Source organism: Triticum dicoccoides, chromosome 6B (assembly GCF_002162155.2).
Source record: "Triticum dicoccoides isolate Atlit2015 ecotype Zavitan chromosome 6B, WEW_v2.0, whole genome shotgun sequence".
NCBI classification, from domain to species: Eukaryota; Viridiplantae; Streptophyta; class Magnoliopsida; order Poales; family Poaceae; genus Triticum; species Triticum dicoccoides.
The window spans coordinates 195372541-195399428 of NC_041391.1; the positions used below are offsets into that span (position 1 = coordinate 195372541).

The 26888-nt window shown below is 44.2% G+C and overlaps 2 protein-coding genes across 4 annotated transcripts; both read right to left on the reverse strand.

The window, feature by feature from the left end:
• Positions 1-550: 550 nt before the first annotated feature.
• LOC119326270 lies at positions 551-7291 on the reverse strand. Of its 2 annotated transcripts, XM_037599954.1 has the most exons (8): positions 6740-7291; positions 5839-5931; positions 5135-5184; positions 4290-4332; positions 2448-2540; positions 1804-1949; positions 1623-1733; positions 551-1317 (listed from the first exon to the last, which is right to left on the reverse strand). In XM_037599954.1, the coding sequence occupies exons 1-8, from the start codon at positions 7218-7220 to the stop codon at positions 742-744; spliced, it is 1593 nt and encodes a 530-aa protein (XP_037455851.1). In that variant the 5' UTR covers positions 7221-7291; the 3' UTR covers positions 551-741. The 2 variants fall into 2 exon arrangements, with proteins under 2 accessions (XP_037455851.1, XP_037455852.1); XM_037599955.1 differs by lacking the exons at positions 4290-4332; positions 5135-5184.
• Positions 7292-8790: 1499 nt separating this feature from the next.
• LOC119324990 lies at positions 8791-12661 on the reverse strand. 2 transcript variants are annotated; one of them, XR_005157265.1, is made up of 4 exons: positions 12376-12661; positions 10917-12094; positions 9188-9434; positions 8791-9083 (listed from the first exon to the last, which is right to left on the reverse strand). XR_005157265.1 is itself a non-coding variant. In XM_037598750.1 (3 exons), the coding sequence occupies exons 2-3, from the start codon at positions 11352-11354 to the stop codon at positions 9330-9332; spliced, it is 543 nt and encodes a 180-aa protein (XP_037454647.1). In that variant the 5' UTR covers positions 11355-12094; positions 12376-12661; the 3' UTR covers positions 8791-9329. The 2 variants fall into 2 exon arrangements, 1 of the variants encoding a protein (XP_037454647.1); XM_037598750.1 differs by having other exon boundaries at positions 8791-9434.
• Positions 12662-26888: the final 14227 nt, after the last annotated feature.

Genomic DNA, 26888 nt, shown 5'->3' on the forward strand with positions numbered 1-26888 from the left:
CCGCGGGCCGTACCGACAGGCCGTCGTGGGGATCAGGGCTCCGCATGTCCAGTGTGACGCCAAGGATAGGTGGCAACAGTGCCACGCCGTGCCGAGATCTCCGTCCGTACGAGGCACTGTGGCCACGCCGAACCCATGATTTGGGGATAAGGGCTTCACTGTAGCCATGCCCCATCACGTCCTCTTGAAGGGGGCACAAACTCTGAGGGCGCGAGGTGGCCGCCTGCTTGACGCCGCCCTCTCTAGAGGCCAGCTGGATGGAGTCGGCTGCTCGTGGTGCCGTCGGCTGGTGGTTGGCCGCCCTGTGGCGGCCGTCGAGCTGGCCGGCCCCCCGAAGGGCGGAGCTTCAGCTTGGGGCGCAGCAAGGCGAAGACCCGTGGCCCGTCACTCCGACACCAAGCGAAGAACATCGATGAACTAGGGTTTCATACCAGCATCGAGGTAATGCTTTCGTTTCATATTTTGCGTGACACGGCCAGCCCCTGCTGGAGGCAGCCCCTGCTTGGGCACTGTAGTGCAAGAACGAAAATTGAGCACGATAAAGAGAGAATGTTTCCCCAGTAACTGAAGTAAACAGTAGGGGACAGAAACGGTCTCTAAGTTATCTTCTCAACCAGGGGTAGAGATACTTGATAGGAGTACTTTCCATTGGGCTACAAAATTCACCGCCACTACTACTACTACTAGGTGATGCGTAGGTGATGCGTAGGTGATACTCGTTTTTACACATACTTTTCAACCCTATGATGCGTAGGTGATGCTCAGAACAAGCCCGAAGTGGTCACTAGGCAACACAGGATACTCAATGTTCTGGACTACCTTGCGGACAGTCTTCTCCTTGTAGTGTGATATCCCAGGTATCGCCTCCTTCCCGATCATCTCAATGGTGTTGATCTCGAAATCCGGCAGCTTGCACACAAACCGGTCCAGCCTCTTCTGCAGCTTGCGGTTGCCTGCCAGCATACCGTTAGCCCGCGTGTCGTACGTCCAGCCGTCCTCGCCTGGCTTCAGCTCAGCCCAGGCATCGACCCAGCCGTCTGAGAGAGGGAATGGCCCGTCGCCTTTGTCGTCCCAGTTCATGTCTCCGCAGAATATCACGTTGCGGAACTTGTCCAATATCCTCATGGATGCATTCGCCTGAGTTACTCGTTCCTTGCTGTACATCTGATTCCACGCGCAGGGGCTCTCCAGGTGGCTTGTGGCCAACACCAACTTGGTCGCACCTCCAATGTTGATGTCTGCCATGCACAGCTCCCTTTCCATGACTGAGTTGGAAAATGGCATGCATTCGAATGAACTCACGGGCAACTTGCTCATCTGCAGTTATTGCAATCGAATCACATCACTGAAATACATGAATGAAATGATAAGAGGATACATGCTCTAAAGCTACAAAGGGGAGCAATAGAATGTTTGAGAGCAGTAGCGCTTTACATGGCATTATATAAACAGATTAGTCATATGTGCATCTTGGTGGCCATAATATAAAAGGCACACTTTATTTTAATGGAGATTAAAAGTTAACAGTTGCATGTAAACTGTAGAAGAAGATGAGTAAATCAAAATTCACATATGCTTGCACTCATCCCATATATGAAGTTTGCGAGAAGCACGGTGAGTACCTGCATGCAGTAATATTGCCTCTGCATGGCCATCCTAGCTGACAGAGAGCATTTGTATTCTTGCCACCAGCCAGATTTTTGGAGAAGCATATATATGTTTGGTGTAACCTCCTGCAGTTACACAGGGAAATTGAGAAGGGGAAAAGAAATAACAATAAGTTCAAACTGAAAAACTCTGGACCTGGAAGCATATAAGATCTGGGTTGTGGTGCTGAATAAGATTTCCAAGAGCATACATCCTTTTCGTCAGTTCCAAATCCTCCCGAAACCATACGTTGTATGTCATGACTTTGATGGTCTTCTTATCCAAATGAGTTTCAGAATTTACTGTGGAAAGCATTATAAATATTTAGCCTCTAATAACCTGCATAAAGTAGCTAGAAATATTTCTTTTGTTCATCAGTTTAGACAAACAACATAGAAGGGTTCACTGGTTTCAAGATAAGTTCATGCTGGGTTTCAAGACAAAGAACATACGATATCTAAGATAAATCTGTTAGTGACTTTTAAAGGGATCATGCATTCATGCTGAGTTATATTCAGCATAACAGGAAACAGACTATATAGAACTACTCAGCATCAGTCTGTGGGCAATATACTACTCCCTCCGTCCCATATTAATTGTCGTTCAAACGGATGAATGACAATTAATATGGGATGGAGGGAGTACATTTGAACAGATTCAGATGAAAGGACACCATCAATCAGGAGAGACGTAATACAGAAGCAATTCTTCCACATTCAACAACTAAAACCTCCAGTATTTAATTTTTAAAAACATACAAATTTACAATAGTCCTTTTTTTATTTTAACCCTAGATATACCTTTTTTGGCAGTTGGCTCATCCCTTTCATTCGAGCCACCACCCTCGTGGACAATGGCTGGCGACGTCACGCGGCCTATCTTCCTCGAGCACCCTAGGTAAACCAAAGGAAAGATTAGTGCATGGACAAGGTCATATTCTAGAAGAGATTTGACATTGACAGACAAAGAAAAAGTAATAACATTTAGGCAGAAAACTTCAAGCTCTATGGTGTACTCCCTCCGTCCCAAAATTCTTGTCTTAGATTCGTTTAGATACGGATGTATCTAATACTAAAACATGACTTGATACATCCGTATTTAGACAAATCTAAGACAAGAATTATGGGACAGAGGGAGTACTAGTTAGCAACCGTCCTAAAGCCTCAAACAAAATGAAGATGACAAAAAATTAGAGTGAAAAAATAATAAAATATATCTCTTGTCATTTCTTAGGTAGTTTACCATATTGTGAAATTCCATATGTGGCCATCGGACATTATTACACGTTCCTAATTACTCTCATGTTGATTTGCCGTAGTTTATCCAAGTCTGTTAACAAACAATGTGAGGGCAATTGGGATGCTTATTTTTCCTTTATCTCACTAATTATAGATAACTTGCCATGAAATAAGATGGGTCGCACTGAAAGTTGTGTAGCATCCCAAAATTTTAGGACCTCAATAAGTCCCGAACGTTCGATTTTTAAGCATGCTAATCCGAACTCTTTTCATGGCAACTTTAGTTAAGGCGATGTTGACAAACATGGCAATTTTTTGACAAAAAATCGAACTGGAACAAAGTTGCCATGTGTTAACAACTAAAGTTGCCACCTCGCAGCAACTAAAGTTGCCATCAAAAAACGTTCAGGATGACATGCTTAAATTCCGAAAATCAAAAAAGAAGGGGGGAAAGTCCAATGTTGCAATATAACATTTGAACAGATTCGGATGAAAAGAAGATGAATCAGGAGAGACCTAGATTACATGGATACTTCTGGAAACTGGCATAGCGTTTGTACGCATCAGATATGTCCAAATACCTGCAGGAACGTAACGGATATGTATCCATCTATTTTCCCTTTTCCAAAAAAATAAATTATTTCAGATACCTGTGGGATACCCATGGGATACCTGTGGGATACCTGTGGGATACCCATGGGATACCTGCCGAAGACGGGAAAACCCTAAACCCCACTATTTTTTTTTGAGGGGTCCTAAATCCCACTATCCCTACCCACGACACCCTCCTCCCTCTTTCTCTCCTAATTCTGCCTCCATCCCGACCTGAGCTGGTGCCACCGCTAAACAGGTAAGGAAGGCCAGCCCGCCGCTGCTCTCTTCCCTGTTCTGAGCGCGGCCACACCAGACAAGGAGAGCTCCATGACACTGCTGCTCCATCACCCATTCTGAGCACTGCCACAGCTCCTGGTCAATGCAGTCCAAATGTTGAGTGCTGCTCAGATTCCTCCAAATGCAACCCGAAATTGTCAATTTTACGAATTGCTGTATAAAAAACACCAATTTCTATATATTTTTAATATTTACTCCCTTGTCCCAAAAAGCTTGTCTTAGATTTGTCTAGATACATTGAGTGTTAGATACATCCGTATCTAGATAAATCGAAGGCAATCTTTTTGGGAGGGAGCTAATATTATATATATACAAACGTACCAACGTATCTGTGTTTTTGAAAAAATGACGTATCGCAGTGTCCGTATCCATATTGCTGTACCCATGCGTTATAGGGACAGATGTAGTAGAGGAGCGATTTTTGCACATTCAACAACTAGAAAACTCCAGTACTTCATTCAGAAAAGGCATACCAAAATAAATAAATCCATTTTACTTTAACCCTAGATAAACCTTTTTCGATGGTTGTCTCATCCCTTTCATTGGAGCCGGCGTCCTCATGGCACTGATTACGAGTCGAAGGACTAGTCGAGACTAGTCGATGGACTAGTCTATGAGTCGCAACTGTGGTGTCGACTGCAAATCTCGTGTAGACTAATTCGGTGAGTCGAGCGGTCGAGAGACTAGTCTACGACTAGTCTGGACTAGTCCTGTTGTCTGAGTCGCTCGACTCAAATTTGGGAGGGGAAAATTGGAGAGCGAGCTATGAGAACAAGCCGCCTGGACGAGGCCACCGCCAGCACCCACTGACCCGCCGCCGGGACGGCGGATGGCGAAGCAAGGCGCGGCAGCCGGCCGAAGCTCGTGCTCGGGCGGCGGCCATGGCCGTGCCCCGTAGGCGCGTGTGGCCCTGTGACGAGAGAGAGAGAGAGAGAGAGAGGAGAGGATGCACGGCGGTGGTCGGCGGGCTCGCCAACGGCGGAGGCGCGGGTCGCGCGCGCGCACTTTTGTGCCTGATGGCGCAGGCGGCGGCGACGGGATCGATCGGAAGCTAGGGTTACAGAGGCTGGGACAGGAAGTAGGCTAAGTAGGCTGGCTACTTGGGCCCAAATGGGCCAGCTGGGGGTGGCATGCTGAGCTGCACTGGGCTGGGCCTGGCGAGCGTTGGCTATTACTGCTGGTTTTATTGTATATACTGTAATGTGTTGTAGAGTTTACTACATACTGCTACTAGGTATTAGTAGTTGACTACTACAGTACTTTGTCGACTAGTCTAGCACTAGTCTAAGACTAGTCCGATTAGTCTATGAGTCTCAACCTCGGAACGACTCAACGACTCGTCGACTCGTAATCCTTGCCTCATGGACGATGTCTGCTGACGCTACGCAGCCTCTCTTCCTTGAGCACTCTAGATAAATGAAGTAAATATTATTGCACAGACAAGGTCATGCTGTAGAATAAATTTGAGAAGGAAGTCAAGATTATCTTATATAAAAAAGTAATACATTAAGCAGAAACTGCAAACCCTGTGTTGTATTACCTCCATCCCAAATTACTTGTCTTAGATTTATCTAGATACGAATATATCGTAAACTTAACACTAAAAAAGTGTTAGATACATCCGTATCTAGACAAATCTAAGACAAGTAATCTGGGACGGAGGGAGTACTAATTAGTAACCATGGTAAAGGCTCAAATACAATTCAAGTGAACACAAATTGGAGCAAAAATCAAATACCAATATATCCCTCATCATTGTACATCGATTTTCTTAGGTAGTTTACTATGTTGTGAAATTCCATATGTGCCCATTTGACATGGGAATTTAAGCCCCTTCCAAGATTTGATTTACATTATTACTCGTTCCCAATTATACAGCTTGACTTTAAAATAGTTTACTCGAGTCCACTATGAAACAATATGAGGTCAATCAGGAGCATTTACTCTTCTTTTACCTCACTAATTATAGATTTATAGATAAGCAGAAAAACTCCAGTACTTGATTTGTCAAAAAACATGCAAAATCAAAATAATCCTTTTTTACTTTAACCCTAGAAAAAACCTTTTTCAGTGGCCGTCTCATCAATTTTGTTCGAGCCGTCGCCCTCGTGTACGATGTCTGACGTTGCTGTGTGGCCTCTCTTCCTAGAGCACCCTAGATAAACCAAAGGAAATATTATTGCATTGACAAGGTCATATTGTAGAAGAAATTTGACATAACAAAGTGACGTTATTTTGCATGAAAAAGTAATACATTTAGGCAGAAACTGCAAGCTCTATGTTGTACACCCTCTGTAAACATTTATAAGACGTACTTTTATAAGACGTTTGACCTAAAATGTCTTATAAAAGTTTACAGAGGGGAGCACTACTTAGCAACCATGCTAAAGCCTCAAACACAATGAAGATCAGATATATCTCTCATCATAGTACATCAATTTTCTCATATAGTTTCCATGTTTTGAAATTCTATCTGTGGTCATCTGACATGGGAATTTAAGCCCATTTACATATGCCATTAGCATTATTACTCGCTCCTAATTACTCAGGTTGATTGTACCATAGGTATCCAACTCTCTTAACAAACGATTTAAGGGCAATCAGGAGCATTACTCTCTTTTACCTCACTAACTATAGTCAACTTGCCGTGATTTAAGATGTGTCAGACTGAAATTTGTATAAGATCCCAACATTTCATCCAAAAACAAGAAAGATTACAAAATAACATTCGAAAAGATTCAGATAAAAAGACAGCATCGATCAGGAGAACACAACGGAGAATCGGTTTTTGCACATTCAATAACTAGAAGAACTCCAATATTTATTTTCTTAAAGCACACAAAATCAAAACAACCCTTTTTAATTCAATCCTAGATACTGTAGAAGAATCTTGATAGAGAACTCAAAGTAAAGATTATTTTGCATACAGAATAAGCAAAATATATATATAACCCTAGATGAACCTTTTTCGGCGGCAGTCTTATCCCTTTCGTTTGAGCCGGCGCGCTCGCAGACAGCGTCCGGCGACGCCGCGCGAGCTAACTTCATCGCGGCATCAGAGCGACCTATGTTCCTCGGGTCCCGACGAAGCGGGAGGAACGAGGCGCCGGCGACGGCGGAGAAGTCCAGGTCGTCGCCGTCGTCAACGGCCACGGGACGCGCGGCGCGGCAGACGGCGCAGGCGGCGGAGCTCCCGGGGTTGAGGAGCGTGCAGCGGGCGCAGGACCACTGGGCCGGCGGGAGCGGGCGAGACGACGAAGAGGCGACGACGGCGGACTGGCCCAGCGACGCGTCGTCGACGTCCACGGGACGCGCGGCGTCGCACGCGGCGCAGGCGGCGGCGCTCCGCGGGTTGCGGAGCGTGCAGCGGGCGCAGGGCCACTCGGGCGGCGGCGGGAGCGTCGAGGTGGATGGGGACGAAGGGGGAGGAGGCGAGGAGGCCATGGTGAGCCTGGGGGAGCGGAGGCGGAGGGTTCTGCTGGGGAGGAAGAGGGGTTCGGGCTGGGGGAGGAGGAGGCGGCGGAGGGGGCGGAGGCGGCCGTGAAAAGGGGGGCGAAAGAGGAACGTGGCCATTGGAAAATTTTGAATTTTGAAGTCGGGGGCTCCGTCCGCCGGTGCGCGAGGCCGAGCGTCCTCTCGAAGGAACCTGGTCTTCCATAGGCCGGTGGATAATCCCATCGTTTTTTCTGAGCGAAATATACCATCCTTTGTTTTTTATAATGCTATAAACCCGACGTTCGCTAGGAAGGTGGCAAATAGAAGGTGTTTTACGGCAGTTTATATTGTCATGAGGATGACGAATTTAGTTTGCAAGCACGGTAAATCCTAATAAAAAACTAAACTTAGGCGGATTTATCATCTTTGGCAAATAAATTTGTCATCCTCAGCCAACATAAATTGCCATGCAAGTCGTTCGCAACTGCCATGCTTCCCAGCCGGACGATGGTTGGTATTTTTTCTTTTTGGAGAGAGAGAGAGAGGGAGTTTTGATTCTTTGGAGGTATGGCTTGGTTCTGGATATACACGGAGAATGAGCGAGGTGGGAGTCGGGGGAGTGGCGGCGCTGAGATTTTGAGGCTGCGTGCAAGTCGGGGGGAGGGGAAGGAGGCGCCCGTTCCGCGTGGTCCGTCCAATTTGGAGGCATGGCTTAGTTCTGGATATACACGGAATATTCGTTCGGTGGGAACGAGTGGGTTCTGTTCATTTGCTAACCAAACGCTTGAACGAGGCCCAGGGACGGGTCCAACCCATGTCGTTCCACTTGATGACTGAAACTAAACACACCCTTAAACCTTGATGGCCACCTGACCCACCTCGTATGGCTTAAACCCCTGAAAATGGTCGCCGAAAAAATAGTACAAATAAATTTGCACTAGGATGTGCATAATTTGTATTAGTTTGCATTTTTATCACAAATCTATACATTTTGCTAGTAAGCCTTTGGGTGTGGCTACACGCCGTGTCGGGTTTTCTTTTTTGTCTATATTCTTTCTAGTGACGTTTTTGTGGATTTCTTGTTTGCTATTCATTTTATATTGTCCTTTAACTTTATATTAGAGTGCAAGGGCATATATGTTTGTCATGCGTTTTTGTTAGAGGACAATATAAAGGGTTACTATTCACTTTATATTGTCCTTTAACTTTATTAGAGTTACTCTATTAGAGTTACTATTCACTACTCCCTCCGTTCCTAAATACTTGTCTTTCTAGAGATTTCAACAAGTAACTACATACGGGGCAAAATGAGTGAATCTAAACTTTAAAATATGTCTACATACGTCCGTATGTTGAGTCCATTTGAAATGCCTAGAAAGACAAGTATTTTGGAACGGAGGGAATATATATTAACTCTATAAACAAAATCTTGGCCTTTATAAAGTGAATCCGTACCAATATAATAGAATTACTATTCACTTTATATTGTCCTTTAACTTTATTTTGTTCACCCAGATTTTTAGGTGGAGTTTTTCTTTGTCAAAAAATTTATACGAGTACGGCAGTAAGTCAAATTGCTAAAAAAAAATCCCATATCAGGTTCATCACGGTATTTTCCACTAGTCCGTACACTACTTTGGAACAATGTCAAAAACAAACAACAAAATCCTGACTTGTGCGGCCGGCTAGATCGGCTTGTTCCGCCCGTTATAGGCGACGCTAGGCTCACGCTTGGAAGAGAGCAGCGCCAGATTTCTTGCCACAGGTTCCAGATTTTTTGTTCCACAAGGCTTCACTCTTTTCTAGGTCCACAATGGTAAATCCATATACTGCATCAGGAAATCACAAGATGAAGCATATTTTCTTCCGTACCTAACATATGTTTCAAAACAAGCTCCATCAAGAAAAGACTCGCAACAGCGTTCTCCAAAATCCAACCAGGGAAGCATTTGAAAACTAAATTTGTTGAATCATACTTGAAATTGTCTATTGGCAGTTGGTAAAAACCAATGGATGCCCAGTTCACCACCGCCTTCCAAATGCAAAAATGGTGTGCGCTGCATAGTGCATACACACCTAGAGCCAATATGGGCCATGGCGAAAAGATGCCCGGGAAGTTCAACATGACCATGCATATGCACGCCACATACAATCTTCACAGGTGTCAGAATATTTATCGGCTTCGAGGGTGAAATAGCAGCCGCAGGTAGTGCATCGTTCAGCCTGTAACAAAAAAGGGGTGCGTCAGATCTGCAGTCAAACCCAGAGATATAGTAATACCAAAATGATCCTAGATGTGGATGTCACAACCTACCACACTACAGTTCTGAACCAATTCAAAATATATTGTGAAAATCACTACTCATCATTCGTTCTTGATTTCATTACCAATCACTACTCATTATCCATTCTTGATATTTCATTATCAATCTCCCAATCTAGCATGGCTGGCAGTTTACTTAAATTCATTGGGACAAAAAAGTATGCACTTCCTCTATCCGGGTTTATGAGGCCTAATATGTATTTCGAGATTTACTTTGACCATTATTTAGACCAATAATATGTGATATGTATGCCACAAAAAGTAATACCATTGAATTTTGAAAGAAGTTTCCAATGGTATAATCTTCAAGGCATACATTTCATATAATATTGATGGTCAAAGTAAAGCCTTGGCGCAATGGTAAAGCTGCTGCCTGCTGCCTGCTGCCTTGTGACCATGAGGTCACGGGAAACAGCCTCTTACAGAAATGTAGGGAAAGGCTGCGTACAATAGACCCAAAGTCACCCTTCCCTGGACCCTGCGCAAGCGGGAGCTACATGCACCGGTCTGCCACTTTATTGATGGTCAAAGTAAATCTCAGAATACGCATTCAGCCTTACAAACCCGAAAGGGTGGAGTATGTGTATGTGTCACAAACCGGAAAGAAGAAGAGTACACAAACTAGACAACCATAAAATGTAGATAACCTGTCAATCTATAACATAATTAACCAACGGCATATAAATAGGACGAGCAGCCACAAAAGTAAACTGCACAAATCTGAACATCGGTGCTGTAGGTAGGTTTGTAGCGACCATGGCAAATCAGATCCTTTTTTTTAATTCTATATCTGAGTGCTATGACACACATCGACAGACGGACACTTCTTAAATGTGATACTCTCACTGGTGGATCTTTGAATAAGACCCACTTCTCAAAAAGATCCATCATATAGTCAGCATTCTAAATTTATCAATGTGACCATAATTTCCATTCTAAAAAGAAGGGATTATAATCTGCAATTGCCCAAAACTGAACAGCTTGACAACAACAACAACAACAAAGCCTTTAGTTCCAAACAAGTTGGGGTAGGCTCTTGACACTACAATAAAAATCTGAATATAGAATAAGTACCATCAATCAGACCTAATAACCATTATATGATACCTACAAATACATATAAATCAATTTGAAGGGCATAGAATCGATTGAAAAACATGACCATAAATAAATGGAAAAATCCATATGCTAATGTTGTGTGTCACACCTATGACGCTGCAACAACTGTTTTTCCTAAAAATGCAGCTATAATTCTTTAACCCACAGGTGTTCCCCACATCACCTAGAAAATTATCTCCAAGATACAATGATAAAAGCAAATAATAGTAAGGACAGTACAAACATACATACATAATTCCAAAGTATATGAGGATAACACTCACCTCAGAAGTGAACGTGCTCTCTGAAGACAATAGACTTCCAGTGTAAGTACCAACAGATGAGGATTTCCTCATCCCACAATCAGTGTAAGTCTTGGTAACTGGATTATACAACCTTAGCAATCCTGGTGCAGAGATGACTATCCTCCCATCATTTAGAATGTCCACTGGTTGAGCAAAGAGATTTTCACGTTGGGGATCTATGCTGTACCTTTTATTCCAGAGACATTTCTCAATATCCATCAAAAACCATAAGTCCCAAGGGCAATATTCAGAATCGTGGGCCTTACCTAAGAACCCATCCAAACATACCAGTGATAGCTCCAAGTCTAGACTAACGTAACTGGACCTGCCATTGCTATCCTCAACAAAGCTGCGCACTGACATTGGACCTTTGACAATCCCCATCCACTCCTCTGTCTCAAGGTTGAACAAAGCCATGCTACCCGGTTCGACATGGTCGCCAGAAAATGTGGGACGTCAAAATTCCAGCAAGAAGTAGACAACTCCTTTGACAGTGACACTTTTGTCACGCTTACTTGCGATAGGGGCCGGAGGGCCCTGTTTGCCCCTCCATCTTGCGTGGCGACCATCATCAAGGGTGATGACCTCACAGACCATCGGGCTCGACTCGCTATCGGAATTGTCGATACTGACACAGCGTATAGCCTTGTACTCTCCCGTGGAGCCAACCTGTCCAAAGTCAAATGATACTGGGAAGAAATGTTCCACATGTGCATGCTCCTTTGCACGGTGAATGGGCAATGCAAACGTATCCCCTGTGGCAGGGTTGATCACATGGCAGGCCGCAAAGTGGTTACTTCCGGTGACACATATAAGGTCCAAGCGGCATGTGCGCACCAACCTGGGAGCAGCCATGCTGGTGGCTATCCGTTTAACAACAGAGCCAGACAAGTCCAGAATGTCAATGGTGCCGCTTCCATACAATCTACTACATGTGGCGATTAGTGGCCCAGAGTGGTGGGACTTGTGCGCTGCAACAAAGAGCAGATCTGAGAGGAGGGACCTCCAGGATCGGCAGACCGCTCGGAAGAGGCATACCGTCTTTGCCGGGAGGCGCACAAGGATTTGAAGCAGCATGTCTTCAGGCAGCACACCATCACTGGATGCGGCAACGCGCAACTTCTGCGGCATCACTGAGGGCAGGCGTCACATTTTGTCTGCAACAACAACAGGGGAGTATGCTTATCATGTTGCCCAATAATCAGGCGAGCAAGAACACCCAAATATGCACAATAGAGACAACAGGTTCGCATCAAGTGGGCATTTTTTTTTCGATTTTCATTGTACTATTCACCAAATATGACTACGGCGTTATGAAATTAGTAGGTGCCACTGCAAAAGTCTAGGGTTCCGGAAGCTGATTAAGACCTAAAGCCCCCAGAGATAGGGGCTTAAGCGGCGATAAGGGGTCGGCCAGGAAAGAGGGAGGGATTGTTACCACGGAGGCGACGCTGGTGATGTGCACAGGCGTGCGGCCGGGACGGATGGATGTCGGTGAGATCGGAGGCGGCGCGGGAGCAGTGACGAGTGGAGACTGGAGTCGCCTAGTCACAGGAGGCGACGCTGGTGAGGTGCGCGAGCGTGCGGCCGGAGGAGGTGGATGCCGACGAGCCCGGAGGCAAAGCGGAAGCAGTGGCGACCGGCGAGCGGAGAGAGGAGGCTGCCGTCGCCGGCCGACTCGACTGGGTTAGGCGGGGCCGCTGGTAGCCCAAAGTAGTCGCCAAGTGTCGGGTCGCTGCAGTACTAGGCCGACACAGTGATGTAGCACCATTTTGCACTGTTTTGCCTTTTTCTGTTTTTTTCCTTCAGTTTCTTTTGTTGGTTTTTTAATTTTTCCCTCGGTTTTCGTTGGTTCTTTCTCGATTTTTACCGTGTTCTACTGTTTTGCAATGGTTTTTCATTTTTCTTTATTTTTTCTTTTTCATTTTTCTTTCTTGGTATTCTCTTTGTTTTTTTCCTTCACCATTTCTAGTATCCACTAAAAATATGACGTCAGATTATTTTAGCATGGCAAATCAAACATTTTTTTATGGCAATTTATGTTTGCCGAAGATGGCAATTTTAATTGGCGAGCAGAAAATCTACCCTAGTTTATTTTTTTGCCGGGGAATTGCCGTGCTTGCCAACAAAATTTCCATCCTCGTGTCAACATAAACTGTCGTGAAAAACATTTGATTTGCCATGGCTATAAATCTGACAGTTAATTTTTAGTATTTCTGTTTTTTAAAACACATGTTTACTTTCTTTCAAACATAACATAATTTTTTCGTGTACATTTGAAACATTTTTATACACATTTAACTTTTTTAAAGCACATGATTAATTTTTTCAAAAAAAATATGTTTCGATGTCTACTTTTTCCTGATACACGCTGTACGTTATTCATATACATCTGAAACATTATTTTAATAGACATCTCACATTTTTTAAACACAATATTAGCATTATTTTCAAATATATATTTTGATGTCTATGTTTCTCATATACACTGTATGTCTGTTGCACGGTTAACATTTTTCCAAATAGATGTTTTTTCAACGTTTTAAATATAAGTTGTAACATATTTTGAATTGTAATTTTTTTGCATTAAACAAACATTTTTGTGCATTGTATAAACATTTTTTTGGGACGCGTGCAGATTACCTTTAGGATAGTATTTTGCCCGCATCAACCTTGCACAAAGACGGCCTGGAGTATCCAACAATCTCCAAGCTAGTTTGGCGACGAGAGCCTAATTGAACGCTTGCATGTCGCGGAACCCCATATCGCCCTTAGATATTGGTAGCATCATTCTATCCCAACTCAGCCACGCTATGTTTCTTTTCCCTTTCTCAACACCCCACCAGTACTGTCTACCATGCTATTAATACATATGCTATCGTTAATGTGTGTTCAACAAATTTTTCCCCAAGTAGAAGCTACCGTGATGTTTGTACCTAAATTATTAGGTCTGTAGCGTTTATACTTACACAAAAGTAACTGGGGTTACGTTTTCAACAACCTTTTTTCTTTTGTTCAAAGTTACCATGGTGCTTGTACATAAGTCATCACTGTTATGCGTATATTACCATGGTATTTATACAGAAGTTATAGCGGGTGTCTTCAACAAAATTTTTCCTCGGGTAAAAGTTATCGTGGTGTTTGTGCTAAGCTACCAGGTAAGTTGTGTGTATATTACCATGTTATTTTATACAGAAATTGTCACGATATGTTTTTGATAATTAAGTTGTCAGGTATGTTTATGATAAATCTTTTCCTCAGGTCAAAGTTATCGTGATGTATTTGCCTAAGTTTTTCTGATCTGTTGTGCGTATATTGCCATGTTATTTATATTGAAGTCGCCAAGCTGTGTATTTAACAACTTTTTCACTAGGCAAAAAAGTTATCCTGATGTTTGTACCTAAATTATCCGCTAGACAGTGCGTATATAACCATACTAACAGAGTAGATGAGTCATTGAGACTAGAAAAGAAAAATAGGCTTCTTGATATCCTCTTCCCTACCCCAGCCGCCGCCGCGCCAGGCGACTAGGGAGGCGATTTTCTTCCTCCGATCTCAGCCGGACAGGGCGTTGGCCCCCTCTCCCTCTGGCTGCTCCGGATGCAGGAGGGAGGAGGGACCCCGTTCCTCCGCTCCGTAGTTAGATTTTGGATTTGTAGGTCGTGGTGCGCCTTTGGGGTAGTGGGAGCGGCGCCCAGACGAAAAATCCGCCTCAGCTTCACTCCCACATTGGTTGTGCCCTTCATGGCGGCGTCTCGGAGTTGATGGCATCGTGTGTTTGTCGATCCTTCAGATCGGCTGTATTAGGGTTCATGGATGGTGTTGGCAAGGCGACGACAGCGACTCCATCAGGTGTGCCTCTCCTTCTGCTCCGTCCCCATTGTTGTGGTGTTGTCTCCGACGTCATGGTGGAGCAGGGAGGTTTTGTCGTCCAGGAGTACGCGCACATGGTTGTCTGCGCAAGTGACAGCTGGAAGATGGTGCATCCCATGCTGGGTTTGTGGTTGGTGGCTGAGAGTTCTGGTTTGCTCCTTCGACGTTGTTGTCGTGCGGGGGTGTCAGATCTAGAGTTTGATGGCGTGTTCGGGGACATGTTGCCCCGGTCTGATTCTTTCAACGACAATGGTTTTGCTTCTGGCAAACTACTTTCGAGGTCCGTAAAGTTGCTGATCAGCGATGGAGCTGCGCCGAGCTCGGGTGAAGAGGTGATCTGTTTTCTTTCCCTTTGATGGCCGCTTCGGTGGTGTCGAAGAAGAGGAACAAGCGCTGGTATTTTGCATACGATTATCATATCTTTTCAGCAGTGGCGGAGCTAGCATTTGTCGTCAGGGTGGTCCGCCCCCCAAAAATTTTTGACAAAAATATGACATGTGAACGTTCTAACTAGTTCTCGGTATCACATAGAAATATATCAATATGGTCTTACAAACACACTAGAATTCTTAAGACTAATTTTTGCATAAATAAGCCTACATAGTACATACTATATGGACCATAGACATACCTTGAGAAGTTCAAAAAGCCTATGTTTCTTGCTTACGCTTCTGCATTGTCATGAAGGTATAATGAAAGTAATTGAGGCTGAATTCAATCCTTTGTGGTTTCATTCAAGCCAACTAAAATTTTACATCATTTCTGCATATAGACCGATTTGAACATATTAAAGTACTTGTGCAAAATTATCTATGTGTTCATCACTTCATGTAAAGGGAATTGGGGCAAAAAGGCAAACCCTAGTCTGAAATTGGGGGCAAAAAGGAAAACCCTAAGTCTGAAATTGGGGCAAAAAGTACCTATAACTTGTTTGCCGCCGTGGTGGCTTGGCTGGGCTTTGCTGGGTGGCGCCCGGGCCGGCGGGAATCCGGACCGCCGGAGCGCAGGGCAGGGGTGCGGCTGGACTACGCGGGCGGCCAGTCACAGGGCAGGGGGCTCCGAGCTCCGGTGGGTGGCGGGCGACCGGCGAAGCCACGAGGAATGGCGAAGCCGCGACGGCGAGGTGGCTGGCCGGCTGGGTGTCGAGTTCGGTCATAACGAAGACGAGTTGTTGCGCGAGGGGCGCGAGGGTTCTCCTCGTGCGTTCGTCCCTGTATAGATTAGTGGGCCTTTTTTTTGCTCTCTGGCCCAAATTAGAGATATAGGTATACAAGCAGTTTCAAAATCCCAGGATGGGCCGCGACCCACCCTGGCCACCCTGTACATCCGCCACTGCTTTTTAGTGTTGTAATGTCGGTGCTTATGTGCCTTATAACCGCATCTTTATTTTATAAATAAGACACGTATTACCATGAAAAAAACTAGAAAGAAGAAAAAAAGAAAATGGTAAGAAAAAGATCGATGTAGAAAAAGGAAAAGAAAGAAGGTTTACTTTTCAATTCGCGTTACATACATGTACAAAACATTACCTAGCCTATTTGTAAACACAAGCTCAGTCTAGGCCATGTAGTTATCTGCCACCGTTGAGGGGGTCCTAAAAAATGTGGCAAAAAAGACTACCTCTGGATCAGTTTGACAAAAAGGACCCCCTCAGTGGTGGCGGCAGGCGCGATAGGCGACACGTGGCACCTGCCGCCACGCCAGGAGGTAGAGCAAGGATCATAGAAACATCTTTCAGTGTAGGTGCAAGCTCCCCAAAACGAAAGTGAAAGGTGTGGGTTTCAGGTCTCCACCGGTCAACGAGGGATGTCAAAAGGGATGGGTCCAAACGTAACTGGGATTGATCTTCGCTTGATGTGAGCCTAGCAAAAGCATGTAGTCCATAAGCGTCAAGGTGAGGAATGAAATAATTGTGTATTGGCCAGGTTTTCTTTATGGTTCGAAGTCTGAAACTCCGATAATCATGTTCTTTATTTGGATTCAAAAATAGATGGCAACGGTGGCCGGCGTCATGGGGCCCCTCCAAAAGCCGCGGCACTTCAACCATAACCTGCACACAAACATACAAAGAAAATACAAAGAGATTCAATGTACAATAAATATAAATACAATAACACAAAGAGATTCAATAATACAAAGAGATATAATTTACATTAATTAGCTGAAGTTAACATCACAGGTACAATAATACAAAGAGATTCAATTTAAAATAAATATAAATACAATAACACAAAGAGATTCAATAATACAAACAGATTCAATTTAAATTAATAAAAGTATAGTACAAATATAAGTAGACATAGCGAGTACAGATAAATCAACATCATGCGGTGTTGTTCGCTCGATACGGGCATTCCCTGCATGGATGTCTAGGACACCTACAAACGCGGCATCGCCTTGGTTCTCCCATCTGGCTATGGTCCATGTCATTGCGATGACGCCTAGACCGACGTCGTCCCTTGGCGGTTCTCATCAAGTCGGCGTTCGGAACCCATTTTGGCCCATCTGGCAACATTATTTTGTAGTTCATATCAATGCCCCAGGCGCAGAACTCACCGTTCCAAGTGTTGTACAGATTGTACATGTTGAAGTACGGTGATATGTATGGCTCAACACTGATTTTTTGATCTGCAGCCTCCCGGAGCACATGACTACAAGGGTAGCCCTCAATCTTGGGCTTGTTACACGTGCACTCACATGACGTTGGGCCGAGGGTGACAGTTTGCTTTTTGGATTCTTTGTGGTGACCCTTAACGTACTTGGCTCGCACATTGACCTCACACTTATTCCTAAGTGCGTCCACTTTCCTGCAACCATGGCTTTGGGACTTATTTGTGTTCTCGTCCAGATGTCTTTGCATCTTCTCGGACCATGGCTTGTTCAATTCAACTTGTGCTTTAGCCACGGTAACCCTGTCTACAAAGTATGACAGTGTCCGGTTCCAAGTTTCTTCAATTAGGGCTGTGATAGGCAAGGCTCTCACCCCTTTAAGAACACCATTGTACACCTCTGACATGTTGCTGGTCATTATTCCATACCGAGCCCGGTGTCGTGAGCCTGCGCCCACTTGGACAAATCAGGGCAATTCTCGCCGATCCACTGGCTCAAATTTATGGCCGTCCTTCGACCCCTCCCGTCTTCTCTCTGCAGCAAGGCCGCGCGCTCGATCTCACCATTGATACCTGCCCAGATGGCATTCATTTTGGCTTGAGTTTTTTGCATGCACATCCTCTTGAATAACTTGAACCAATCCTTATTCTTGAATTTGGAGTAAAAGTTTGCTGCCAAATGCCGCATGCACCACCTTCCCTCTAGATCAGGCCACTTCCACTCTTCTGACGACTGCTTAATTATGTCGAGAGCACTTAATAATCTTGTGTTGCGATCAGAGATGATGCAAACACCTAAACGCTCTTTCACGACACCCATCTTCATGCAGCTCAGGAACCACAACCAGCTATCTTTGTTCTCGCTCTCGACCAGTGTGTATGCAATAGGAAGAAGCTGATTATTTGCATCTGCTGCAATCGCCACCAATAGTGTGCCCTTGTACTTTCCAGTGAGAAAGGTACCATCAACTGATAATACCGGGCGACACTGCCTGAAGGCTTGTATAGTCTGGGCGAATGCCCAGAATAAGCGGTCCAGGATTAGCTCACCCGGGTTCTTTGGGTTCTGACGTTCTCTCCGCCAAACTTGAGTCCCCCTATTAGCACTTGCTATCTGATGAAGCATTCTGGGGGCATAAGAATAGGCCTCCTCATAGGTTCCATACAAGTTCTTGAATATATTTTCCTTCGCATGCCTAGCCTTGCTGTAGCTGACAGGGAAGCCAATCTGATCTTCTACATCTTTTTGCAAAGCCCTAACACTAATGTTGAGACTTCCCTGCACAATTGTTTCCATCACCTGTGCCACATATCTTGCCGTCACATTGCAGTGATTTGAAAGAGTCCCAGTTTGCTCATAACTATGCTGCACTATTTTTGTGATATGCCATGACTGACATACCCCAGGCTTCAGTCTAGCGAGAACTCTTCCACGGCAACCTTTCGCGGTGTGGATGCATATGACCTTCAACTCTTTTTTATCAGACTGCTTCACTTTTTGCTGGCGGTGGAGGGCGATTGCATACCTATTAATTGCTTGGTAAGCAGACTTCTTGTCTAGGAAAACCTGCCCAACCTCCAGACTCCCCGCTTCTAGGCCAGAAACAGAGTGAAATTCATTTGTGATGCTCATATCCTGTAAAAACCCAGGTTGCAGTGACACCGCGACCGCCCTCTGGGGAGGAACATCTTCTTCTTCGCTTGACTCGGAATACGCGGAAGAGTGATCGTCATCATCGAGCGCCTCCGGCAATCCCTCCACGTGTTCACTTATGTCAACGGCCGCAGACCAATATCCTGTGTCATACACAGGCTGGTCGCCCGTCGGTTCCGATGGGCCGATGCTAGGGGCTGATGTGATGGCCAACTCGACCTCACTGTTGGGGAACGTAGTAATTTCAAAAATTTCCTACGCACACGCAAGATCATGATGATGGCATAGCAACGAGAGGGGAGAGTGTTGTCCACGTACCCTCGTAGACCGTAAGCGGAAGCGTTATGACAACGCGGTTGATGTAGTCGTACGTCTTCACGATCCGACCGATCCAAGTACCGAACGTACGGCACCTCCGAGTTCAGCACACGTTCAGCTCGATGACGATCCCCGGGCTCCGATCCAGCAAAGCTTCGGGGATGAGTTCCGTCAGCACGACAGCGTGGTGACGATGATGATGCTCTACCGGTGCAGGGCTTCGCCTAAACTCCACGATGATATAACCGAGGTGGAATATGGTGGAGGGGGGCACCGCACACGGCTAAGGAACGATCTGTAGATCAACTTGTGTGTCTATGGGGTGCCCCCTGCCCCCGTATATAAAGGAGCAAGGGGAGGAGGCGGCCGGCCAGGGAGAGGCGCGCCAAGGGGAGTCCTACTCCCATCGGGAGTAGGCCTCCCTCCTTCCTTGTTGGAGTAGGAGAAGGGGGAAAGAGGGGGAGAGGAGGAAGGAAAGAGGGGCTGCACCCCTTGTCCAATTCGGACCAGAGGGGGGCTGCGCGCCTCCTTCCTTTCGGCCTCTCTCCTCAATTCCCGTATGGCCCAATAAGGCCCATATACTCCCCGGCGAATTCCCGTAACTCTCCGGTACTCCGAAAAATACCCGAATAACTCGAAACCTTTCTGAACTCCGAATATAGTCGTCCAATATATCGATCTTTACGTCTCAACCATTTCGAGACTCCTCGTCATGTCCCCGATCTCATCCGGGACTCCGAACTCCGAACTCCTTCGGTACATCAAAACTCATAAACTCATAATATAACTGTCATCGAAACCTTAAGCGTGTGGACCCTACGGGTTCGAGAACTATGTAGACATGACCTAGAACTATTCTTGGTCAATAACCAATAGCGGAACCTGGATGTCCATATTGACTCCTACATATTTTACGAAGATCTTTACCGGTCAAACCGCATAACAACATACTTTGTTCCCTTTGTCATCGGTATGTTACTTGCCCGAGATTCGATCGTCGGTATCCAATACCTAGTTCAATCTCGTTACCGGCAAGTCTCTTTACTCATTACGTAATGCATCATTCCGTAACTAACTCATTAGCTACATTGCTTGCAAGGCTTATAGTGATGTGCATTACCAAGAGGGCCCAGAGATACCTCTCTGACAATCGGAGTGACAAAACCTAATCTCGAAATACGCCAACCCAACATGTACCTTTGGAGACACCTGTAGTACTCCTTTATAATTACCCACTTACGTTGTGACGTTTGGTAGCACCCAAAGTGTTCCTTCGGTAAACGGGAGTTGCATAATCTCATAGTTACAGGAACATGTATAAGTCATGAAGAAAGCAATAGCAACATACTAAACGATCAAGTGCTAGGCTAACGGAATGGGTCAAGTCAATCACATCATTCTCCTAATGATGTGATCTCGTTAATCAAATGACAACTCTTTTGTCTATGGTTAGGAAACATAACCATCTTTGATAAACGAGCTAGTCAAGTAGAGGCATACTAGTGACACTATGTTTGTCTATGTATTCACACATGTATTATGTTTCCGGTTAATACAATTCTAGCATGAATAATAAACATTTATCATGATATAAGGAAATAAATAATAACTTTATTATTGCCTCTAGGGCATATTTCCTTCAGTCTCCCACTTGCACTAGAGTCAATAATCTAGTTCACATCATCATGTGATTTAACACCAATATTCATATCTGTATATGATTAACACCCAGAGTTCACATCGTCATGTGACCAACACCCAAAGGGTTTACTAGAGTCAATAATCTAGTTCACATTGCTATGTGATTAACACCCAAAGAGTACTAAGGTATGATCATGTTTTGCTCGTGAGAGAAGTTTTTAGTCAACGGGTCTGTCACATACAGAGCCGTATGTATTTTGCAAATATTCTATGTCTACAATGCTCTGCACGGAGCTACTCTAGCTAATTGCTCCCACTTTCAATATGTATCCAGATTGCGACTTAGAGTCATCTGGATCAGTGTAAAAGTTTGCACCGATGTAACTTTTACGACGAGCTCTTTTATCACCTCCATAATCGAGAAACATCTCCTTAGTCCTCACTAAGGATATTCTTGACCGCTGTCCAGTGATCTACTATTAGATCACTATTGTACTCCCTTGCCAAACCAGGGCAGAGTATACAATAGGTCTGGTCCATAGCATGGCATACTTTTATAAAACCTATGACTAAATGCATAGGGAATGACTTTCATTCTCTTTCTATTTTCTGTCGTGGTCGGGATTTGAGTCTTACTCAATTTCATACCTTTGCCACACAGGCAAGAACTCTTTCTTTGACTGTTCCATTTTGAACTACTTCAAAATCTTGTCAAGGTATGTACTTATTGAAAATCTTATCAAGCATCTTGATCTATCTCAATAGATCTTGATGCTCAATATGTAAGTAGCTTTACTGAGGTCTTTCTTTGAAAAACTCTTTTCAAACACTCCTTTATGCTTTGCAGAAAAATTCTACATCATTTCTGATCAACAATATGTCTTACACATATAATATCAGAAATTCTACAGTGCTCCCACTCACTTTCTTGTAAATACAAGCCTTTCCAAAAGTCTGTATAAAACTATATGCTTTGATCAACTCATCAAGGCGTATATTCCAACTCCGAGATGCTTGCACCAGTCCATTGATGGATCGCTGGAGCTTGCACATTTTGTTAGCACCTTTAGGATTGACAAAACCTTCTGGTTGCATCATATACAACTCTTCTTTAAAGAATCCATTGAGGAATGCAGTTTTGACATCCATTTGCCAGATTTCATAAAATGTGGCAATTGCTAACATGATTCGGACAGACTTAAGCATCGCTACAGTTGAGAAAATCTCATTGTAGTCAACATCTTGAACTTGTCGAAAACCTTTTTGTGACAAGTCGAGCTTTGTAGATAGTAACACTACTATCAGTGTCCGTCTTCCTCTTGAAGATCCATTTATTTAACATGGCTTGCTGATCATTGAGCAAGTCAATCAAAGTCCATACTTTGTTCTCATACATGGATCCTATCTCAGATTTCATGGCCTCAAGCCATTTCGCGGAATCTGGGCTCATCATCGCTTCCTCATAGTTCGTAGGTTCATCATGGTCTAGTAACATGACTTCTAGAACGGGATTACCGTACCACTTTGGTGCGGATCTTATTCTGGAAGACCTACGAGGTTCGGTAGTAACTTGATCTGAAGCTTCATGATCATCATCATTAACTTCCTCACTAATCGGTGTAGGCATCACTGGAACTGATTTCTGTGATGAACTACTTTCCAATTTGGGAGAAGGTACAATTACCTTATCAAGTTCTACTTTCCTCCCACTCACTTCTTTCGAGAGAAACTCCTTCTCTAGAAAGGATCCATCTTAGCAACGAATCTTGCTTTCAGATCTGTGATAGAAGGTGTACCCAATAGTTACCTTTGGGTATTCTATGAAGACGCACTTCTCCGATTTGGGTTCGAGCTTATCAGGTTGAAAACCTTTTTCATATAAGCATCACAACTCCAAACTTTAAGAAACGACAGCTTAGGTTTACTGCTAAACCATAGTTCATACGGTGTCGTCTCAACGGATTTAGATGGTGCCCTTTTAACGTGAATGCAGCTGTCTCTAATGCATAACCCCAAAACGATAATGGTAAATCAGTAAGAGACATCATAGATCGCACCATATCCAATAAAGTGCGGTTACGACGTTCGGACACACCATTAAGCTGTGGTGTTCCAGGTGGCATGAGTTTGTGAAACTATTCCACATTGTTTTAATTGAAGACCAAACTCGTAACTCAAATATTTGTGTCCGCGATCAAATTGCAGAAACTTAATTTTCTTGTTACGATGATTCTCCACTTCACTCTGAAATTCTTTGAACTTTTCAAATGTTTCAGACTTGTGCTTCATTAAGTAGATATACTCATATCTGCTCAATTCATTTTGTGAAGACCAGAAAATAACGATACCCGCCACGAGCATCAACACTCATTGGACCGCATACATTGGTATGTATTATTTCCAATAAGTCACTAGCTCGTTCCATTGTTCCGGAGAACGGAGTTTTAGTCATCTTGCCCAAAAGGCACGGTTCGCAAGCATCAAATGATTCATAACCAAGTGATTTCGAAAATCCATCTTTATGGAGTTTCTTCATGCGCTTTACTCCGATATGACCCAAACGGCAGTGCCACAAATAAGTTGCACTATCATTATTAACTTTGCATCTTTTGGCATCAATATTATGAATATGTGTATCACTATGATTGAGATCCAACAAACTATTTTCATTGGGTGTATAACCATTGAAGGTCTTATTCATGTAAACAGAATAACAATTATTCTATAACTTTAAATGAATAACCGTATCGCAATAAACACGATCAAATCATGTTCATGCTCAACGCAAATGCCAAATAACATTTATTTAGGTTTAACACTAATCCCGAAAGTATAGAGAGTGTACGATGATGATCATATCAATCTTGGAACTACTTCCAACACTCATCGTCACTTCCCCTTCAACTAGTCTCTGTTTATTCTGTAACTCCTGTTTAGAGTTACTAATCTTAGTAACCGAACAAGTATCAAATACTCAGGGGCTACTATAAACACTAGTAAGGCACACATCAATAACCTGTATATTAAATATACCCTTGTTCACTTTGCCATCCTTCTTATCCACCAAATATTTGGAGTAGTTCCACTTCCAGTGACCATTTCCTTTGCAGTAGAAGCACTCAGTTTCAGGCTTAGGTCCAGCTTTGGGCTTCTTCACGGGAGTGACAACTCGTTTGCCATTCTACTTGAAGTTTCCCTTTCTTTCCCTTTGCCCTTTTCTTGAAACTAGTGGTCTTGTCAATCATCAACACTTGATGCTCTTTCTTGATTTCTACCTTCATCGATTTCAACATCACGAAGAGCTCGGGAATTGTTTTCGTCATCCCTTGCATACTATAGTTCATCACGAAGTTCTAGTAACTTAGTGATGGTGACTAGAGAATTCTGTCAATCACTATCTTATCTGGAAGATTAACTCCCACTTGATTCAAGTGATTGAAGTACCCAGACAATCTGAGCACATGCTTACTAGTTGAGCGATTCTCCTCCATCTTTTAGCTATAGAACTTGTTGGAGACTTCATATCTCTTAACTCGGGTATTTGCTTGAAATATTAACTTCAATTCCTGGAACATCTCATATGGTCCATGACGTTCAAAACATCTTTGAAGTCCCGATTCTAAGCCGTTAAGCATGGTGCACTAAACTATCAAGTAGTCATCATATTGAGCTAGCCAAATGTTCATAACGTCTGCGTCTACTCCTGCAATAGGTCTGTCACCTAGCGGTGCATTAAGGACATAATTCTTCTGTGCAGCAATGAGGATAAACCTCAGATAACGGATCCAATCCGCATCATTGATACTAACATCTTTCAACACAATTTTCTCTAGGAACATATCAAAATAAACATATGAAAGCAACAACGCAAGCTATTAATCTACAACATAATTTGCAAAATACTACCAGGACTAAGTTCATGATAAATTTAAGTTCAATTGATCATATTACTTAAGAACTCCCACTTAGATAGACATCCCTCTAATCCTCTAAGTGATTACGTGATCCATATCAACTACACCATGTCCGATCGTCACGTGAGATGGAGTAGTTTCAATGGTGAACATCAATATGTTGATCATATCTACTATATGATTCACGCTCGACCTTTCGGTCTCCGTGTTCCGAGGCCATATCTGTATATGCTAGGCTCGTCAAGTTTAACCTGAGTATTCCGCGTGTGCAACTGTTTTGCACCCGTTGTATTTGAACGTAGAGCCTATCACACCCGATCATCACGTGGTGTCTCAGCACGAAGAACTTTCGCAACAGTGCATACTCAGGGAGAACACTTCTTGATAATTAGTGAGAGATCATCTTAAAATGCTACCGTCAAACAAAACAGAATAAGATGTATAACAGATAAACATCATATGCAATCAAAATATGTGACATGATATGGCCATGATCATCTTGCGCCTTTTGATCTCCATCTCCAAAGTACTGTCATGATCTCTATCATTACCGGCACGACACCATGATCTTCATCATCTTGATCTATATCAATGTGTCGTCACATGGTCGTCTCGCCAACTATTGCTCTTGCAACTATTGCTATTGCATAGCGATAAAGTAAAGCAATTATTTGGCACTTGCATCTTATGCAACAAAGAGACAACCATAGGGCTTCTGCCAGTTGCCGATAACTTCAACAAAACATGATCATCTCATACAACAACTTATATCTCATCACGTCTTGACCATATCACATCACAACATGCCCTGCAAAAACAAGTTAGACGTCCTTTACTTTGTTGTTGCAAATTTTACGTGGCTGTTATGGGCTTAGCAAGAACCGGTCTTACCTACGCATCAAAACCACAACGATAGTTCGTTAATTTAGTGCTGTTTTAACCTTCGCAAGGACCGGGCGTAGCCACACTCGATTCAGCTAAAGTGAGAGAGACAGACACCCGCCAGCCACCTTTAAGCATGAGTGCTCGTAACGGTGAAACCAGTCTCGCGTAAGCGTACGCGTAATGTCGGTCCGGGCCGCTTCATCTCACAATACCGCCGAACCAAAGTATGACATGCTGGTAAGCAGTATGACTTGTATCGCCCACAACTCACTTGTGTTCTACTCGTGCATATGACATCTATGCATAAAACCTGGCTCTGATACCACTATTGGGGAACGTAGTAATTTCAAAAATTTCCTACGCACACGCAAGATCATGGTGATGGCATAGCAACGAGAGGGAAGAGTGTTGTCCACGTATCCTCGTAGACCGTAAGCGGAAGCGTTATGACAACGCGGTTGATGTAGTCGTACGTCTTCACGATCCGACCGATCCAAGTACCGAACGTACGGCACCTCCGAGTTCAGCACACATTCAGCTCGATGACGATCCCCGGGCTCCGATCCAGCAAAGCTTCGGGGATGAGTTCCGTCAGCACGACGGCGTCGTGACGATGATGATGCTCTAACGGCGCAGGGCTTCGCCTAAACTCCACGATGATATGACCGAGGTGGAATATGGTGGAAGGGGGCACCGCACACGGCTAAGGAACGATCCGTAGATCAACTTGTGTGTCTATGGGGTGCCCCCCTGCCCCCATATATAAAGGAGCAAGGGGAGGAGGCGGCCGGCCAGGGAGAGGCACGCCAAGGGGAGTCCTACTCCCACCGGGAGTAGGACTCCCTCCTTCCTTGTTGGAGTAGGAGAAGGGGGAAAGAGGGGGAGAGGAGGAAGGAAAGAGGGGCTGCACCCCTTGTCCAATTCGGACCAGAGGGGGGCTGCGCTCCTCCTTCCTTTCGGCCTCTCTCCTCAATTCCCGTATGGCCCAATAAGGCCCATATACTCCCCGGCGAATTCCCGTAACTCTCCGGTACTCCGAAAAATATCCGAATCACTC